General features: G+C 63.0%; 1 protein-coding gene across 2 annotated transcripts; it reads right to left on the reverse strand.

Annotated features, from left to right (window-relative positions):
* Positions 1–8,299: 8,299 nt before the first annotated feature.
* On the reverse strand, positions 8,300–19,064 carry CSF1 (colony stimulating factor 1). Of its 2 annotated transcripts, none has more exons than XM_068164690.1 (9): positions 18,978–19,064; positions 17,424–17,555; positions 15,271–15,333; positions 13,851–14,030; positions 12,175–12,352; positions 10,423–10,550; positions 10,106–10,161; positions 9,946–9,998; positions 8,300–9,587 (listed from the first exon to the last, which is right to left on the reverse strand). In XM_068164690.1, the coding sequence occupies exons 1-8, from the start codon at positions 18,996–18,998 to the stop codon at positions 9,947–9,949; spliced, it is 810 nt and encodes a 269-aa protein (XP_068020791.1). In that variant the 5' UTR covers positions 18,999–19,064; the 3' UTR covers positions 8,300–9,587; position 9,946. The 2 variants fall into 2 exon arrangements, with proteins under 2 accessions (XP_068020791.1, XP_068020790.1); XM_068164689.1 differs by having other exon boundaries at positions 10,423–11,255.
* Between the last annotated feature and the right edge of the window lie 605 nt (positions 19,065–19,669).

Below are 19,669 nucleotides of genomic sequence, written 5' to 3' on the forward strand. Positions count from 1 at the left end.
CCTACCCTCCCTGACTGGGCATCACCATACCCACCCTGCCTGGGCATCACCCTACCCTCTCTGCCTGGGCATCACCCTACCCTCCCTGCCTGGGCATCACCATACCCACCCTGCCTGGGCATCACCCTACCCTCCCTGCCTGGGCATCACCATACCCACCCTGACTGGGCATCACCATGCCCTCTCTGCCTGGGCATCACCCTACCCACCCTGCCTGGGCATCACCCTGCCCTCCCTGACAGGGCATCACCCTACCCTCTCTGCCTGGGCATCACCCTACCCACCCTGCCTGGGCATCACCCTGCCCTCCCTGACTGGGCATCACCATGCCCTCCCTGCCTGGGCATCACCCTACCTACCCTGCCCGGGCATCACCCTGCCCCTCCTGCCTGGGCATCACCATGCCCTCTCTGCCTGGGCATCACCCTACCCTCCCTGGGTATCATCCTACCCTCCCTGCCTGGGCATCCCCCTACCTTCCCTGGGCATCACCCTACCCCTCCTCCCTGTGCATCACCCTAACCCCCCCGCCTGGGCATCACCCCCCAGGTCTGGAGGGTCCCCAAGGGGTCTCTGGGCACAGACTCGTGCCTCTGTGCCCGGGCAGGCAGGAAGCTCTGCTCGTGGGGCACCCTGACCCTGGCCCCCAACCCCCTACGGGCAACCAGGGTGGGGGGTCCCGGCCAGACGTGCCCTTAAAATACCAGCTGGGAAAACGTCAGCGTTTGGGTTAAAACCCCGAGGGGAAGGGGGGGAGGAGGGGGTTGAGGGGGGCTGCAGATAACAATTTTTAACCAAAATCGCTGCGTCTGACCGCAAAAACTGCCTCTGGCCAGCGAAATTCTCCAGCGGCTCCCGGGCCAAAACCCCAGCCCGGACCCTCCGTGCCCCGGGGAACCGCGGCCCCGGGGCCCTTTCCGGGCGGCTCTGCCCCGTCAGCAGCTCTGCGGTGCCCGCGGTGCCACCGGGGGAGGCTTCCCAGGCTGGGCAGAGCTCTCCTGGGGCACTGGGGGGGAGAAGGGATTGGGGTCCTTGGAGCTTAGGGGGGAACTCAGAGCAAGGGAGGAGGTTCCCAGGCTGGGCAGAGCTCTCCTGGGGCACTGGGGGGGAGAAGGGATTGGGGTCCTTGGAGCTTAGGGGGGAACTCAGAGCAAGGGAGGAGGGTTCCCAGGCTGGGCAGAGGACTCTTGGGGCATTGGGGGGGAGAAGGGATTGGGGTCCTTGGAGCTTAGGGGGGAACTCAGAGCAAGGGAGGAGGTTCCCAGGCCGTGCAGAGGACGCTTGGGGCATTGGGGGGGGGGGGGGGGGAGGGGAAGATTGGGGTCCTTGGTGCTTAGGGGGGAACTCAGAGCAAGGGAGGAAGGTTCCCAGGCTGGCCAGAGGACTCTTGGGGCATTTGGGGGGCAGGGACTGGGGTCCTTGGTGCTTAGGAGGGAGCTCAGAGCAAGGGAGGAGGCTTCCCAGGCTGGGCAGAACTCTCTTGGGGCATTTGGGGGGAGAAGGGATTGGGGTCCTTGGTGCTTAGGGGGGAACTCAGAGCAAGAGAGGAGGGTTCCCAGGCTGGGCAGAGGACGTTTGGGGCATTTGGGGAGGGGGGATTGGGCATTTGGGGGGCAGGGATTGGGCATTTGGGAGGGGATTGGGGCATTGGAGGAGGGATTGGGGCATTGGGGGGAGGGGGATAGGGGCATTTTAGGGGGCAATTGAGGCATTTTGAGGAGGATTGGGGCATTTTGGGGAGGATTGGGGTCCTTGGTGCTTAGGGAAGATCTCAGAGCAAGGGAGGAGGGTTCCCAGGCTGGGCAGAAGATGCTTGGGGCATTGGGGGGCAGGGATTGGGGCATTTGGAAGGAGATTGGGGCATTGGGGGGGGGGCTAGGGGCATTTTAGGGGGCACTTGGGGTATTTGGGAGGGGATCAGGGCGTTTGGGGGGGATTGGGGCATTTTGGAAGGGATTGGGACATTTGGGGCAGGATTTGGGCATTTGGGGGGGCAGGATTGGGGTGCTTGGTGCTTAGGGAAGATCTCAGAATCTCAGAGCAAGGGATGAGGTTTCCTGGGCTGGGCAGATGCCTCTTGGGGCTTGGGGGGGACAGGGATTGGGGCATTTGGGGGGGGATTGGGGTGCTTGGTGCTTAGGGAAGATCTCAGAGCAAGGGATGAGGGTTCCCAGGCTGGGCAGAGGACTCTTGGGGCATTTGGGGGGCAGGGATTAGGGCTTTTGGGGGGCGGGATTGGGGTGCTTGGTGCTTAGGAGGGATCTCAGAGCAATGGGGGAGGTTGCCCAGGCTGGGCAGATGCATCTTGGGGCATTTGGGGGACAGAAATTGGGGCATTTTGGGAGGGTTTGGGTCATTTAGGGGGGCATTGGGGCATTTTGAGGAGGTATTTGGGCATTTGAGAGGGGCTTGGGGCATTTTGGGGGGCATTTTGGGGGGGCATTGGGGTGCTTGGTGCTTAGGAGGGATCTCAGAGCAAGGGGGGAGGTTTCCCAGGCTGGGCAGAGGACTCTTGGGGCATTTGGGGGGCAGGGATTGGGGCATTTGGGGGGGGGAGTGGGGTGCTTGGTGCTTAGGGGGGGATCTCAGAGCAATGGGGGGGTCACAGGGTGCTTAGGGGGGGATCTCAGAGCAGGGGGGTCAGCCTGGGGGGGGGTTCCACCTCACACACACCACCTCCAGATGCCACAAGCCCCCCCTGGCCTCAGTGCTGGGGCGCTGGGACTGGGTGTCCCCACCCTGTGCCACCCTGTGCCACCCCTGTGCCCATCCCAGGAGGTGCCAGCAGCCCCCCACTGCCAGCAGCCCCCCACTGCCAGCAGCCCCCCACTGCCACCTTCCCCTCCCCCCCAGCCATCTTTTCCCCCAGGATCACCTTTTCTCACCCCATCCAGGGCAGCTTCTGAGGACCCATTTTGCACCCCAGGAGGGACCCCAGGGTGCCACCACCCTCCATGCCCCTTCAGTCCTTGGGGGGGGAGAGGAGGGGAAGGGAATTCCTTTCCCACCCTTCCCTAGGAGAGTGGAGGGAGAGGGCTCTGGCTCTGTGTGTGCCCCAGGGGGGCTGAGAGCAGCTCTGTCCCCCTTAAATTCTGGGGGTTTGGAGGAATTGGGGGGCTGGGAGCTGGGCAGGGCAGGAAGTCAACTCTCTGCTCCCAGATGGAACAGGGTGGGGAAGAGGCCACTTTTGGGGGGGGACATTGGAAGCAGAGGGACTCCCCTGGCCCAAACCCCAGCTTTGGGCTGCTGAGGGGGTCAGGGAGGAGGATTTGGGGGGTGTCAGCTCAGAAGGGGGGCAGGCAGGGCTGCTCCTCACACCCAGAGACTCTCCAGAAGCCCAAGGGGGAGAGGGAGGAGGATTTGGGGGGTGTCAGCTCAGAAGGGGGGCAGGCAGGGCTGCTCCTCACACCCAGGGATTCTCCAGCACCTTGAGGGGGTCAGGGAGGAGGATTTGGGGGGTGTCAGCTCAGAGGGGGGGCAGGCAGGGCTGCTCCTCACACCCAGGGATTCTCCAGCAGCTTGAGGGGGTCAGGGAGGAGAATTTGGGGGGTGTCAGCTCAGAGGGGGGCAGGCAGGGCTGCTCCTCACACCCAGAGACTCTCCAGCAGCCCAAGGGGGCGAGGGAGGAGGATTTGGGGGGTGTCAGCTCAGAGGGGGGGCAGGCAGGGCTGCTTTTCACACCCAGGACTCTCCAGCAGCTTGAGGGGGTCAGGGAGGAGAATTTGGGGGGGTGTCAGCTCAGAGTGGGGGCAGGCAGGGCTGCTCCTCACACCCAGGGATTCTCCAGCACCTTGAGGGGGTCAGGGAGGAGGATTTGGGGGGTGCAGGTTCAGAGGGGCCAGGCAGGGCTGCTCCTCACACCCAGGGATTCTCCAGCAGCTTAAGGGGGTCAGGGAGGAGGATTTAGGGGTGCAGGTTCAGAGGGGGGCAGGCAGGGCTGCTCCTCACACCCAGAGACTCTCCAGCACCTTGAGGGGGTCAGGGAGGAGGATTTGGGGGATGTCAGCTCAGAAGGGGGGCAGGCAGGGCTGCTCCTCACACCCAGAGACTCTCCAGCACCTTGAGGGGGTCAGGGAGGAGGATTTGGGGGGGTGTCAGCTCAGAGGGGGGGCAGGCAGGGCTGCTCCTCACACCCAGATACTCTCCAGCAGCTTGAGGGGGTCAGGGAGGAGGATTTGGGGGGTGTCAGCTCAGAGGGGGGGCAGGCAGGGCTGCTCCTCACACCCAGGGACTCTCCAGCAGCCTGAGGGGGTCAGGGAGGAGGATTTGGGGGGTGTCAGCTCAGAAGGGGGGCAGGCAGGGCTGCTCCTCACACCCAGGGACTCCCCAGCAGCCAGGCACTCTGCTACCACTGCTCCTCTGAGCTCTACCAAAGCTCTAAGCTGGGCTCCCAGCTCTGCCATCATTCAGCTCCAGGGTGAACAGCCCCAGCTCTGCAGCCACCTGGAGCTGCCTGCAGGCCAGGCTCTCTCTGCCCCCACCCCGGGACCACCACCCCCCCCCAAGCCTGGGCACTCTGCCCACTCCTGAGAGCAGCTTCTGACCTCCAATCCTCACACCCCCGACCCTCCTCGACCCTCCCCCCTCCCCAAATCCAACCATAATGGTTGTGGCCTGGCTCCAGCGGGATATATATAGGTCCCACTTCCCTGGGAAGGGGATGTGGACCTGGGAAACCCCCGGCTGCCGCCGGGGAGAGAGGAAGGGCTGGGCTGAGTCAGCTCCCCTCGAGGAATCCTGGTCGTCAGCAAAGGCTCAGCCCCGACGCCCGCAGAAGGCTCCCGGGTACCATCCTGCCCTGCCCTGCCCTGCCGGGCGAGAAACAGGGGGAGCAGGGAGGGCTCAATCCTGCACCCCCCCCAGCCCTGAGCACCCTGCTGGGGGGGCTCGGGGTGGTGTCAAAGCCACCTCATGCCCCTTCTCCCCCCCCCCCCCGCTGCGGATGCTGGATTGGTGCGAAGGGAGGGAGGTTCGGGGCTCCCCTTCGCTCCCGAGAGGCAAAGGAAGCTGGGGGCTGAGGGGGCCGGACGGACGGACGGAGGGATGGATGGACGGAAATGCCTCCCGGAGCTGCCTGTGCGGCGAAGCCCTCGCAGGAAGCTGTGCCGAGAGCAGCCTCGAGTGGGTTTGCTTCACCCAGCTGCTTCCCAGCCCCCCAGCAAGCAGTTCGGGGGGCAGCGGCTGCCGGGGAAGGGGATCCCGGCCCCGGTGCCGGCGACAGCGCAGGGGTACGGGCGGGGCGGGGGGCGCGGAGAGGCCGAATCCATCCCTCCGCCCTCCTGCCGATGGCCCTGAGCTGTGTCAACAGGAAAGATAGGGCAGGGCAGGGCAGGGCAGCAGGGCTGGGCTGGAGCCTGACCCCGAGCCCCCTGCACGCTGCTGGCCGCAGCCAGCCCTGCAGCCAGCATTGCAGCCAGCCTCTGCAGCCAGCCCTGCAGCCTCCCCCTGCAGCCAGCTCTGCAGCCAGCCCTGCAGCCTCCCCCTGCAGCCAGCTCTGCAGCCAGCCCTGCAGCCTCCCCCTGCAGCCAGCTCTGCAGCCAGCCCTGCAGCCTCCCCCTGCAGCCAGCCTCTGCAGCCAGCCCTGCAGCCTCCCCCTGCAGCCAGCCTCTGCAGCCAGCCCTGCAGCCAGCCCTGCAGCCTCCCCCTGCAGCCAGCTCTGCAGCCAGCCCTGCAGCCTCCCCCTGCAGCCAGCCCTGCAGCCAGCCCCTGCAGCCAGCCTCTGCAGCCTTCCCCTGCACCCAGCCTCCCCCTGCTTGGAGAGGCTTGGAGGAGTCAGGCATCCAAAACCATAGGGTCCAGATTTAGGTCTCAGGTTGGATTTGATGATCTCTGAGGTCTTTCCCAACCTGATTGATTCTATGATTCTGAAGTGAAAAGGCCCAGAGAATCTTGGAGGAGTCAGACCTTAAAGGCTTGGGGTTGAGATTTGGGTCTCAGGGTGGATTTGATGATCTCTGAGGTCTTTCCCAGCCTGATTGATTCTATGATTCTGAAGTGAAAAGGCCCAGAGGGGCTTGGAGGAGTCAGACCTTAAAAGCCTTGGGGTTCAGATTTGGGTCTCAGGTTGGATTTGATGATCTCTGAGGTCTTTCCCAACCTAATTGATTCAATGATTCTAAAGTGACAAGGCCCAGAGGGGCTTGGAAGAGTCAGACCCCAAAGCCATAGGGTCCAGGTTTGGGTCTCAGATTGGATTTGATGATCTCTGAGGTCTTTCCCAACCTGATTGATTCTATGATTCTGAAGTGAAAAGGCCCAGAGGGTCTTGGAGGAGTCAGACCCCAAAGCCTTGGGGTTCAGATTTGGGTCTCAGGTTAGATTTGATGATCTCTGAGGTCTTTTCCAGCCTGATTGATTCTAGGATCCTAAGTGACAAGGCCCAGAGGAGCTTGGAGGAGTCAGACCTCAAAGCCTTGGGGTCCAGATTTGGGTCTCAGGGTGGAGTTGATGAGCTCTGAGGTCTTTCCCAACCTGATCAATTCTAGGATTCTAAAGTGAAAAGGCCCAGAGGAGCTTGGAGGAGTCAGGCCCCAAAGCCTTGGGGTTCAGATTTGGGTCTCAGGGTGGAGTTGATGATCTCTGAGGTCTTTCCCAACCTGCTTGATTCTAGGATCCTAAGTGACAAGGCCCAGAGAGGCTTGGAGGAGTCAGACCTCAAAGCCTTGGGGTTGAGATTTAGGTCTCAGGTTGGAGTTGATGATCTCTGAGGTCTTTCCCAACCTAATTGATTCAATGATTCTAAAGTGAAAAGGCCCAGAGGAGCTTGGAAGAGTCAGACCCCAAAGCCTTGGGAGGGTCCAGATTTGGGTCTCAGGTTGGACTTGATGATCTCTGAGGTCTTTCCCAACCTGCTTGATTCTAGGATCCTAAGTGACAAGGCCCAGAGGAGCTTGGAGGAGTCAGACCCCAAAGCCTTGGGGTTGAGATTTGGGTCTCAGGGTGGAGTTGATGATCTCTGAGGTCATTTCCAACCTGACTGATTCTATGATTCTAAAGTGACAAGGCCCAGAGGGGCTTGGAGGAGTCAGACCTTAAAGGCTTAGGGTTCAGGTTTGGGTCTCAGGTTGGATTTGATGATCTCTGAGGTCTTTCCCAACCTGCTCGATTCTAGGATCCTAAGTGACAAGGCCCAGAGGGGCTTGGAGGAGTCAGTCCCAAAAGCCTTGGGGTCCAGATTTGGGTCTCAGGGTGGAGTTGATGAGCTCTGAGGTCTTTCCCAACCTGATCAATTCTAGGATTCTAAAGTGAAAAGGCCCAGAGGGGCTTGGAGGAGTCAGACCCCAAAGCCTTGGGAGGGTCTAGATTTGGGTCTCAGGTTGGATTTGATGATCTCTGAGGTCTTTTCCAGCCTGATTGATTCTAGGATCCTAAGTGACAAGGCCCAGAGGAGCTTGGAGGAGTCAGACCTTAAAGGCTTGGGGTTCAGGTTTGGGTCTCAGGGTGGAGTTGATGATCTCTGAGGTCTTTCCCAACCTGATCAATTCTAGGATTCTAAAGTGAAAAGGCCCAGAGGAGCTTGGAGGAGTCAGGCCCCAAAGCCTTGGGGTTCAGATTTGGGTCTCAGGGTGGAGTTGATGATCTCTGAGGTGTTTCCCAACCTGATTGATTCAATGATTCTAAAGTGAAAAGGCCCAGAGGAGCTTGGAAGAGTCAGACCCCAAAGCCTTGGGAGGGTCCAGATTTGGGTCTCAGGTTGGATTTGATGATCTCTGAGGTCTTTTCCAGCCTGATTGATTCTAGGATCCTAAGTGACAAGGCCCAGAGGGGCTTGGAGGAGTCAGACCCCAAAGCCTTGGGGGTGTTCAGGTTTGGGTCTCAGGCTGTATCCCCTCCCTCCCTGCTTTCCCCCCTCTCCACTCTCACACTCCTCTCCACCTCTCTCTCTCTCTCTCTCTCTCTCTTTATTAATAACAATTAAATATACAAGCTGGCTGCTATTATTCTCTTTTAAATAGACTTTCTTTAAATGACTTTGTATAAAATAGTTCAACATTTCATTGTATAAAAAACAAAACCAAACCCACAACCAAGCCCTAAAACGAGGCAAAAATCCACCTGACACAGCTTAAAGGCAAGTTTTCACCCCCACCCCACCCCCTCTCACACACACACACACACCACCACCACCCCTTCCATCCTCCTCAGCCTCTCCTCCACGGTGCAAAGTGCTGGCTGGCACCAGCAAGGGGTGAGCCCAGCCCCAGGGTTTTTCCTCCAGGAGCCCTCCCCCCTCCTCTCCCTAATTTTTGGCAGTCATAAATACACCTCTAAACCCTCCCCACCCTCCCCCCCCCCTAGATAATAGCAATGCTTTCCCTCTTTGTCCCTCTATTTTGACTCTTCCAGCATATAAAAATAACACTTCAGAACCCCCCCCAGGGCAGCTCAGACCTCGCTTCACATTCAGGGCTGGAGGGATGTTGTTGAGTGAGGGGGTGGGGAAGGATAAGCCCCAAGCTCAGGGTCAGGGTTTGAGCTATTTCCAGGCTTGGGACATCCCAAAAGGAAAACAACAACAGCAACAACAAGAAGAAAAGGCTTTTTCCCAAGGCAGGAAGGGGGTTGAGCTGAAAAAGCTTCCCCCAGCTTGGGGCATCCTCCATCCCTTCCACCCAGGTGGGTTTGGTCCTTCCCCCAGCCCCTGTGTTCCCTTCTGGAAGGCGCAGTCCCGGGTGGGGGGGGAGGGTCCAGATGCAGGGGAGCCCAGCTCCCAGCGAGGACCCTGGGAGGGGGGGGGAGGGTAGGGCAGGGGACCCCTCCTCCCCCCCCCCCCCCCCCCCCTCAAACCACTGGGAAAAAATACTTGTGTGGGATAAAAACTTTCCTCAGCTATAATAGACACTAAAGCCCTAAGGGCTGGAGGTGAAGCCGAGGCCAGCTCGGGCACGGGGCCGGAGCCTGAGCTCCGGGGGCAGGAGGATGAGGAGCAGGACGGAGCCAAGCATCACCCCCGAGCCCGCCCCTGCCTGGGGACACAGGCACTGGTGGGCTTTAAATATTCACAGTGTGAGGCTTTAACGTTGGGAGGCAGGGCTGGAGGATGTGCAGTCCAGGGGAGCCTCTGTGCCTGGACACCCCCCTCCCCCCCTGTTTTTTCTCCTCCCCACCAGCATCCAAGATGCTCCAGCTGAAGCCTTGGGAAAGGCAGAGTGAAGCTTGAGGGGGGTGCTGCTCCAAACCCCTCTGGGCTGGGGTGGGAGAAGAGCCAGAGGGATTCAGGGAGCAGATTCAGGGAGCTGGTCCCCTCCATCTTCAGCCAGCACTGGGCTGTGTCCGAGAGGCGTCGAGCATCCCACGTCCAGCACCTCCATTGTCCTGCTCAGCGCCGGCCTTGCCGCGGCAGTGCCAGTCCGACCTCTTCCAGCCCTTTGCCTCCAGGGGATCCCGCCCGGGGAGCATCCCCCCAGCCTTCCATCCCTGCCAGGGTGGGGGTCGTTGCAGTCTCTGGCCGTTGGCGTGGGGCAAGGGAAGAGGGGGGGAGGGCCAGCGGCACGGCGGCCCCCGGCCCGCGCCCAGCCTCCTTCGCACGGCGAGGAGCATCCGGAGCCCATCCCCCCCCGAAGCAGCTTCACATCCCACCGCGGGCCCTGGGAAAAGGAGGAGAGGGATGAGCAGGAGCTGAGGTTCTGCCAGGGAGGGCGGGAAGGGGAGAAAGAAGAGAGAGAAAAAGCCCAACACACACACACACATGGAAACCACAGGAAAAAACACTCCATCCATGGGGAAAGTGCCGGTAATGGATTAATGGGCTGCAAAACCACAGCTGGCAGCGCCGGGGAGCGGACCTGCTCCTCTCTCTCTCTCTTTCACTCTCCCCACCCCCACCCAGCAGGCAAATTTCCCTGCCCCCGGTCGAGGTCTGGGATGCTGGAGCGGTCCAGGGACTCGATGCTGTCCCCACGGGCTCGGAGCAGCCCTGCGAGGTCCCATCCAGACCCTGCTCACCTCAGAGGTCCTGAGTCTCCAGCTCTGGACATCCCCTCGCTCCCCGCAGCGCCCTGCAAGGGAAAGGCAGGGAGGGAGGTGGGGTTTAGGGCAGGGTTGCCCAACATGGGGGTCCCCAAAGCCCTCCCACCCCCCCAAAGCTGGCTGGTGTCCTACCCACCTCCTCTCTGGCTCCTCGGGGTCACAGCCTCCATCTTCCAGCGATCGGTCCAGGACCTGTATGGAAGGAGAGGGGACAGAGAGATGAGCTCTGGGGAAGGGGAGAGGGCTGCAGGGGGGGCAGGAATCTCCCAGATAACATCCTCCCAGCCCACCCAGCACCACCACTTGTGTCCCCCCCACCTCAACATGATGGAGAAAGTGAGGCTCAACCCACACAGACCAAGACACAGGTGGGGAAACTGAGGCAGGAGAGGATGTGTGTGGCCAGGGAGGAGGAAGAGGGGCTGCAGGGGAGGGGGGGATGGGGGTCCTTACCCTGGATTTATACTTGTAGAAGAGCAGCCCTCCCACGGCCAGCAAGACAGCCACCACGCTGGCCACCATGATGTATATGAGGGGCTCCCAGTGGCCCTCGCTGGCAGGCGGCTCCTTCCTGCGCTGCTCTGCGCTCAGAACAAAGCCAGAGTCAAAGCTGGGGCCGGCTCCGCCGTCCTCGGGCTCCCGCAGCCGGCTCAGCCCCCAGCCTCGCCCCCTCGCCCCGGGGCCTCCCGGCGCCCGGCCCCCTACGGCCGGAGCCATCCTGGAGAAGCGCAGCTGCGTGACAGGCTCTGCCGCCGCGGCAGGACGGATCCTGGCCCCGCCACCGGCCGAGCCGGAGCTGGGGGATGCCTCTGGCGTGCTGGTCCCGAGCCCGCCGGGATGCTCCGGGAGGATGGAGACTCCCTGCTCCTGGGCTGGATCCTGCCGGGGGGGCCCAGCTGCTGCTTCAGAGCCTCCGTCCGCCAGCTCGCCGTCCCCGCGCAGGATGGGGACATCCACTGCTGCCAGGCTCGGGGTCCCAGCTGGATCCAGGAGGGGTTTGCTGCTGTCGGCTGGAGCTGTCTGCTGCATGCCAGAGGGTGGCACTGGCACCGTGTCCCCTACCCCGGCACCCAGGACCTCCTCGGTCCCTGAGCCGCCGTCCGTGCTGCTGGGGGGCTGAGACGGAGCATCTAAGTCAGCGAGGGTGGCATGGAGAAGGTTGTAAGGGACCCGGGTGCTAGCGGCTGCCACCTCCCTGCTGGCATGGGTGGCAGCGGAGAGAGAGGGCTGGGTGGCAGGAGGGAGGGCAGGGGACAGGCAATTGCAGTCAGGATCTGTCCCCACACCTGAAAGAAGCAGAGAGAAGAGATGGCCGTGGGCTCGGCAGCCTCCCCAAGGGGCAGAGCCAGCAGATCTGGGGTTGGGGGCAACATCCCCCAACCCTCCCCATGGCCCTGGGCAAGTGGGGGTCAAACAGCCCCCTCCACCCCCCAAAAAATAAATAGGAAGAGTGAAGGTGAGGCAGGGAGCAGGCAGGGAGCAGGCAGGGAGGGACAGAGGTAGCAGCACGAAGGTGCCAAGCAGCAGCGGGTGGGGTGATGCTAACCCGAGTCACCGGGTCCCCTGAGCTGATGGCAGAGGGTTATCCACGACTGGCAGGAGCCGGACAGCCAGGTTTAACGTGTCCCCCCCTGTGGCACGGGGGACAGGGCACAGCTGGCACCCAGAGCAGGACATCCTCTCGGCGGGCACATGCAAACGCAAGCGCGGGCAGCGGCGGCAGCACGGACGGCAGCGCAGGGCTCCTCCAGCCCGGCAGGCAGGGCTCTCCCCGGTGGCTTGGTCAGGGGAAACTGAGGCACGGGGCAGCTGAAGTGACAGGGCCGAGGTCATGCAGCACGCTGGTGGCAGGCAGGTGCCGGCGCCTCCGTTTCTCCCTGCTGGGCTCCGGCCGGGCGCTGGGGCTTTGGGACGGAGCCGAGCGCGGTGCCTCCAGCCCGGCGTCGGAGAGGCCTCCTCATTCCCACTCAGCATCTCTCTGGCCCTTCTTTCCGGCAGGTTTCAGGCCAGACCCCACCTCCGGGGGCTGCCAGTCCCTTCTCCCAACCCGGGCTCTCTCCAGGCCAGCCGAGCGACGCAGACAGGGGGCAGACACGCGCGGTGCCCGCGTGTGCCCACGGCGGGGACACGCTGCTCTCAAGCTGCCCCATGCAGGTGAGCTCAAGCTCCACCCCCCCCCAGCCTGGCACGGCTTTGCCATCTCACCTGGTGGGGGTCCAGCCTTCCTGGGTCCCAAGCAGGTGCTGAGGTAGACCTGGCTGCAGTCCTTCTCGAAGGTCTCTTGGTTCTGCAGCAGCTGGTTGATGTCTTGGAAGAATTCCTTCACCAGCAGCAGCATCTCGTAGGGGGAGGTGGTGAACTCCTCGAAGCACATCTGGGACAGCTGGAGGAAGAGCCCCGCTCAGCACCAGGACCACTCGCCCCAGCACCACCCAGCTCAGCGCCAGGACCACTCACCCCAGCACCACCCAGCTCAGCATCAGGACCACTCACCCCAGCACCACCCAGCTCAGCATCAGGACCACTCACCCCAGCACCACCCAGCTCAGCATCAGGACCACTCACCCCAGCACCACCCAGCTCAGCATCAGGACCACCCAGCTCAGCGCCAGGACCACTCACCCCAGCACCACCCAGCTCAGCGCCAGGACCACTCACCCCAGCACCACCCAGCTCAGCGCCAGGACCACTCACCCCAGCACCACCCAGCTCAGCGCCACACAGCTCAGCACCAGGACCACTCACCCCAGCACCACCCAGCTCAGCACCAGGACCACTCACCCCAGCACCGCCCAGCTCAGCACCAGGACCACTCACCCCAGCACCACCCAGCTCAGCACCAGGACCACTCACCCCAGCACCACCCAGCTCAGCACCAGGACCACTCACCCCAGCACCACCCAGCTCAGCACCAGGACCACTCGCCCCAGCACCGCCCAGCTCAGCACCAGGACCACTCGCCCCAGCACCACCCAGCTCAGCGCCAGGACCACTCGCCCCAGCACCACCCAGCTCAGTGCCAGGACCACTCGCCCCAGCACCGCCCAGCTCAGCGCCAGGACCACTTGACCCAGTGCCAGGACCACTCAGCTCAGCGCCACACAGCTCAGCGCCAGGACCACTCACCCCAGCACCACCCAGCTCAGCACCAGGACCACTCACCCCAGCACCACCCAGCTCAGCGCCAGGACCACTCACCCCAGCACCACCCAGCTCAGCACCAGGACCACTCACCCCAGCACCACCCATCTCAGCGCCAGGACCACTCACCCCAGCACCACCCAGCTCAGCACCAGGACCACTCACCCCAGCACCACCCAGCTCAGCACCAGGACCACTTGACCCAGTGCCAGGACCACTCAGCTCAGCGCCACACAGCTCAGCGCCAGGACCACTCACCCCAGCACCACCCAGCTCAGCACCAGGACCACTCAGCTCAGCGCCACACAGCTCAGCACCAGAACTACTCACCCCAGCGCCGCCCAGCTCAGCACCAGGACCACTCACCCCAGAGCCAGGACCACTCGCCCCAGCACCACCCAGCTCAGCACCAGGACCACTCACCCCAGCACCACTCAGCTCAGCACCAGGACCACTCACCCCAGTGCCAGGACCTCTCACCCCAGCACTGCCCAGCTCAGCACCAGGACCACTCACCCCAGCACTACCACTGCCACCACCCTTCCACTCTGCACCCCGAGCAGGGTTTGACCCCCACCCATGGCTCCCTGTGCCCATACCCACCTGAGCCCTTCGCCCACCCCCACCCTAGGATGCTCCAGACCCTCTGTTTCACCCAGGGATGAAGACTTGGCACCCACACCTTGACAGACCTGGTTCCCCCACCACCACCAGGAAGGTGGAAGCCCCCTCCTACCTACCTCCCTCTCCTCATCATCCTCCTCCCTGATGCAGGGGTCGACGTTCTCGTCGATGCGGTTGTACATCTTGCGCACCGCCTGCATCCTCTTGGCGTTGGAGGAGTTCTCCTTGAACTCTGTTCGCTCCAGGATCCTGCCCAGCAGGGGGAAGGCAGCTTTCACGTAGCAAACAGAGTCGTTCTGCAACAACCACCCCCCCCCAGACACCAGTCAGGCTGGAGACTGGGGAGGACAGAGGCTACCTGAGGGTACATCTTTGTGGGGGACATGGACAGTGGCATTGAGTGCACCCTCAGCAAGTTTGCTGATGACACCAAGCTGTGTGGTGCAGCAGACACGCTGGAGGGAAGGGAGGCCATCCAGAGGGACCTTGACAGGCTGGAGAGGTGGGCACAGGCCAACCTCATGAAGTTCAATAAGAGCAAGTGCAGGGTCCTGCATCTGGGTCAAGGCAATCCCAGGCACAAATCCAGGCTGGGCAGGGACTGGCTGGAAAGTAGCCCTGAAGGGAGAGACTTGGGGGTGCTGGTGGACAAAAAGCTCAACATGAGCTCTCAGTGTGCACTTGCAGCCCGCAAAGCCAATCAGATCCTGGGCTGCATCAGGAGAAGTGTGGCTAGCAGGTCGAGGGAGGTGATCCTCCCCCGCTACTCAGCTCTGGTGAGACCCCACCTGGAGTACTGCCTCCAGTTCTGGAGCCCCTATTACAAGAGGGATGTGGAGGTGCTGGAACGTGTCCAGAGAAGGGCCACAAGGATGATCAGAGGGCTGGAGCACCTCTCCTGTGAGGGCAGACTGAAGGAGTTGGGGCTGTTCAGTCTGGAGAAGAGAAGGCTCCCAGGTGACCTCATTGTGGCCTTCCAGTATCTGAAAGGGGCCTACAGGAAGGCTGGGGAGGGACTGCTCAGGATATCAGGTAGTGCTAGGACTAGGGGGAATGGAATGAAGTTGGAGGTGGGGAGATTCAGGCTAGATGTGAGGAGGAGGTTCTTCACCATGAGAGTGGTGAAACCCTGGAATGTGTTGTCCAGGGAGGTGGTCGAGGCCCCGTCCCTGGGGGAGTTTAAGAGCAGGCTGGATGAGGCTCTGGCCAGCCTGATCTAGTGTAGGGTGTCCCTGCCCATGGCAGGGGGGTTGGAACTAGATGATCCTTGTGGTCCCTTCCAACCCTGAATGAAACTATGAAGCTATGAAACTGAGGCACGGAGCTGCAAAACGCCTTTGCGTGGCCCCGCGGGTTGCCCAAGCTGGGGTTTGAGAGCTGCTTGGGCAGGATGAGTCCCTCCTGGGCTGCTTCCCATAAAGAGGGTTAGAAGAGGGGAGGTTGTGGGTCTGGGAACCCCCCACACACACAGACACAATGCACCCAGCCAGCCCTGGTCCCCAGCTGTGCCCTGGTGCCCAGGGAGGAGCCACTCACCAACTGCGTCTTATTGATGAACTTGAAGGAGACCCTGCCTGGGTGCTGCATCTGAGTGTCAGCCTGGAAGGAGAGAGCAGGATGTGAGCCCCAGGGGCTGGATGACAGCAGGAAGGGGCAGTGGAGACAAAACAGGCCTCCCCAAGGACATAAAAGGGTGCCTGAGCCTCCCCCAAACCCACAGAGCTGTGGTTCTTCTCCCACTCCTGCTTCACCCCACTCCATCCTCCTCCCCACACTGCTGCTTCCCTAAGGCCAAACCCCTCCAGCATCCCATCCAGGACGGTGCTCACCGGCCCAGGGATGCCTGCTCCTTGCTTTCCTCCTCCCACCCCACCTCCCTTCCTCTTTCTACTTCCTTCTTCTTCCTCCTCCCAGCACCACGGCAGAGCCCAGCTCTGCATCCCTTCTCCCAGGCTCTTCCCCCGCACCGCAAAAGAGCATCCTGCCATGGGGGGGGGGGGGGAGGGGGGAGGTGAGGGTGACACCGAGGTCACACAACCCTCCAGGGCCATCACAAAACACCAGGGTGCCCCACACCGTGACCCCTTTTGTCTCGTCCTTTCTTTCTTCGGGAGGGGTGTGAAAAGCAACCCCCAAACAAGCTCACGCCACCTCCAGGCCGGCATCCCAGGCTGGGAGGGGTTGAGGGCTGCCAGAATTGCCGGCCGGCAATTCTGGCAGCCCTCAACCCCTCCCAGCCTGGGATGCCGGCCCGGAAACAATTGCTCCATTATCCCTCAGGAGCTGCAGCAAGGGCTGGCTCCACCGCCAGCGGGAAGGAGAGGAAAGGGCTTTGCAATCCCCTGGCTGCAAAAGCACGGCTCCCATTCAAACCTGCACCGTTCCCCCCCCCACCTTCTTTTCCCCCCCACCAGCCACGCACCCTGCTTTCAATCCTCCAGGGGAGATGCAAGAGGAGGAGGGGGAAGGAAGCTCCCCCAGGGATGTGGGGTGCTGAGGGCTTGCAGGGCAGAGGAAGCTGAGCTTGCAGAGGTGATATCTGCCAGCTCCTGGCGCCGCAGCTCGGCGTTTTAAAAGAGGAAGAGGTAAAAAGCGAGCCCGGATGCGGCGGTTAGAGGCTGGGGTAGAGGCTGGAGCTTTCGGCGCGACGAAGCAAAGGAGGACTCGGGAGAGGCGCCCCCCGCCGGCCCTTCGCCCCCCGCCGGCCTCGGAGAGCAGGATTTAATCTGCGACAACCCTGCAAATCCCTGCGTGCCCCCGATTCCCGCTTCTTCCCTGGACATCCGCCCGATTCCCCAGCTCGGAGGTGAACCGAGGGCCAGGGCGAGCGAGATGCAGCCTCCCCCATCGGCGGCCGCGATGGGGCCGGCGGGAGCTGCCCCACCGCGGGCTGGATGCGAGCACCCCCAGAGCTGCCCACGGCTCACGAGGGGATGGAGGCATCCCTGTCCCCAGCCCGGCTGGCTCCATCACCCGGCTAGCCTGGCCGCTGGCCCCCCTCGCTGCCTGCCACCCACCCACAGCCCCATTGCCAGCCCAGCTTCCAGGCAAGCAGCTGGACTCAGGAATGCAGCCGGATTCCTCCGCTTAACCCCTGCGCAGCCGCCCGGAAAACGCCACGGCCCTCCCCCGTGCCGCTTCCCCATCGCCCCTGCGCCCCCCCAGCCCCACTCCTGTCCCCTTCCCAGCCACGCTCCTCTCACCTCCCGCTTCCCCCTCCTCTTCCATCCCCTCCCATTGATGCTTTTCCACAGCCACCAGGGACAGAGGCACAGAAGCACACTGTCACTTCCCCGGCCCCGCTGCCCACTTGTCCCTCATGCCCAGGGATGCTCAGCTCCTGGGTACCATCACTTGTCATAGACTCACAGAGCTGTCAGGGCTGGAAGGGAGCTCAAGGCTCAGCCAGCTCCAAGCCCCTGCCATGGGCAGGGACACCTCACACCACAGCAGGTTGCTCACAGCCACATCCAGCCTGGCCTTCAACGCCTCCAGGGATGAGGCTTCCACCACCTCCCTGGGCCACCTGTGCCAGGCTCTCACCACCCTCCCGGGCAACAACTTCTTCCTAATTTCTTCCTCATCAGCTGATTTGTTTCTTTCCAGCCCTTAAACACTGGGTTGATTTATGCCTGTCCCAGCCCTGAATGAGCCCCCACCCCACAGCACAGCCTGGGAAGGGCACTCACCAGCTCCTCCAGCTCGGCCAGGTGCTTCTCCGTGATGATCTGCTGGCAGTAGCTGTTCTGCTCCGTCTCATGGATGCTGCAGACCAGGAGGAGGATGAGGGATGACAGCAGAGTGCAGCGGAGCAGGGACACCTGGGCATGGCAGAGCAGAGGCTTGGAGCAGGGCTGACCCTCCCCACCCTGAGCCCACTGCCCTTTCCCATCACCCTCCCCCCAGAGCAGCCACTGTTGTGGTGGACAGGGCTTGACCCTGGCCTGGTGGGATAACCCCAAGGCCACCCTCCAGCCCGGGTGACTGTCCCCATCCTGCTATTTTTAGGAGCGCCAGGTCAGCTGGGAATTTCCCAGCGTCCGGCGCTGGTGCTGCCGAGGGGCTGGGTCCTGGCTGGTAGAAGCCTGGAGGTGGCTCTCGGCCATCTCCACATTCCCCATCCAGCCCTTGTCCCGCACCATTTCTCCTGCAGATCTTCTCCTCCACCCCAGCTCCGGGGAACTGTCTGACGCACTGACCCACCCAGTCCCAAAAATCCTCTTCCCACCCTCCGGACCCCCCCCAGCCCCCAGCGCCTGCACCCGCCGGGCTTTTTCCGTGCAGAGGCTCTGGCAGCCCCCCAAATTCCCTTCCCAACCCCCCTGCAAAGAAGAGGGGAGGCCCCGAACCGCCGTGGGACCCCCGTGAGCAACGAGGCTTGTCCCAGGGCCAAGACCCCCGAAGTGCAGATGGAGCAGACACCCGGGGTGGGTGTGTGCGTGTGTGACTCCCTCCCGGTGTACCGGCACCGAGAGGGTGCCTGGGTGATGGGTGGGGGGGAATTGCCCTTGGAGGTTGTCCAGAAAATCCTCCCCTCTTGTGAAACTGGAAGATGCCGCCCGGGCCACCGCCGAGAGACGGCCACGGCTGGCCGGAGCCTCACCCCGCCGGGAACGGGCTGCAGCCGGGGGATGGGACGGGGCTGGAACCGGAGCCTCTCCTTGTTAGGGGTCCGGGAACGGAACCGAGAACCAGGGGTCTCAGAACCGAGCTGGGGCTGGGGCACAACCCCGCCGGGGATGGACTGGAACCGGATCCAGGACAGGGCTGGAGCCGAAGCCTCTCCCCGCCGGGTCCAGGAACGGGGACGAGGATAGAGCCAAGAATTGGGACAGGGATGAGGATTCATCCCTCGGGTCCAGGAGCCAGAATGAGGCTGGAACAGATTGCTGGGGGTTCCAGAACACAGCCGGGGCTGGAGCATCACCCCGCCGGGGACGGGATCTGAGGCCGGGATGGGGCTTTACCCCTTGGCTGCAGCAGCCGGGATGGTGCTGGAACCGAAACTGGGGACGGGGCTGGAACCGAAACTGGGGACGGGGCTGGAACCTCATCCCGCAAGTCCAGGAACCGAGCCGAGGCTGGAGCATCACCCCGCCGGGATCCCCCCAAAAAAGGAGCTTTGCCACGTCCCCCTGCGTGACCGGGCCGGGGCTATGAGGAGAACCGAGGCCGCTCCCCGCAGAGACCCCCTCACAGGTGGCAGCAGCGGGGATCGGGGGAAGCGGGAGAAGCCGCCGTACCTTGGCTCCGAGGCGGGGCATGAGGGCTGCCGTGGGGCCGGGGCTGCGGCGGGGCCGGGCGGTGCGGGCGAGGCGGCGGCGGGGCCGAGCGGGGCCGGGCTGAGCCGCCGCCGCCGGCGCGCTGCCCTTTATAGCGCGGCGGCAGCAGCATGTGGTTTATGAGAAAGGGCTGGCGGACGGCCAGCGCCCGCGGCTCGGCTCGGCCCGGCCCCGCTCGGCTCGGCTCAGCCCACTCGGCTTGGCTCGGCCCGGCCCCGCTCGGCTCGGCTCAGCCCACTCGGATCGGATCGGATCGGATCGGCCCCGCTTGGCTCGGCTCAGCCTACTCGGCTCGGCCCGGCCCGGCCCCTCTCGGCTCGGCTCAGCCCCCTCGGCTAGGATCGGCTCAGCCCCCTCTGATCGGATCGGCCTCCTTGGGTCGGATCGGATTGGATCGGCCCCCACTCGGGTTTGATTCGGCTCCGCTCGGTTGGGACCAACCCCTCTGATCCGATCGGCTCAGCCTACTCGGATTTGATCGGCTCGGCCCCCTCGGCTCGGCTTAGATCGGGTCGGATTGGCCCCGCTCGGCTTGGCTCGGTCCCCTGGGCTCGGCTGCGCTCGGGTGGGCTCGGCTCCGTCAGAGCGAATGGGCCCCACACGGCTCGGCCTCTTGTACCGGCTCGGGTGGGCTCGGGTCACACACGTGTCCG

This window comes from Melanerpes formicivorus, unplaced genomic scaffold, assembly GCF_026170545.1.
Source record: "Melanerpes formicivorus ecotype bairdi unplaced genomic scaffold, bMelFor1.0.p_v2 SCAF_82, whole genome shotgun sequence".
Lineage (NCBI taxonomy): Eukaryota > Metazoa > Chordata > Aves > Piciformes > Picidae > Melanerpes > Melanerpes formicivorus.

Bases quoted from the DNA above. Each gene is read 5' to 3' on its own strand.
- CSF1 (XM_068164689.1), bottom strand. From the start codon at position 18,998: ATGCCCCGCCTCGGAGCCAAG. The intron at 17,556-18,977 runs GTACGGCGGCTT...TGCCATGCCCAG, and splicing joins TGCCCCGCCTCGGAGCCAAG to GTGTCCCTGCTCCGCTGCAC. The intron at 15,334-17,423 runs GTGAGTGCCCTT...CTCTCCTTCCAG, and splicing joins TGGCCGAGCTGGAGGAGCTG to GCTGACACTCAGATGCAGCA.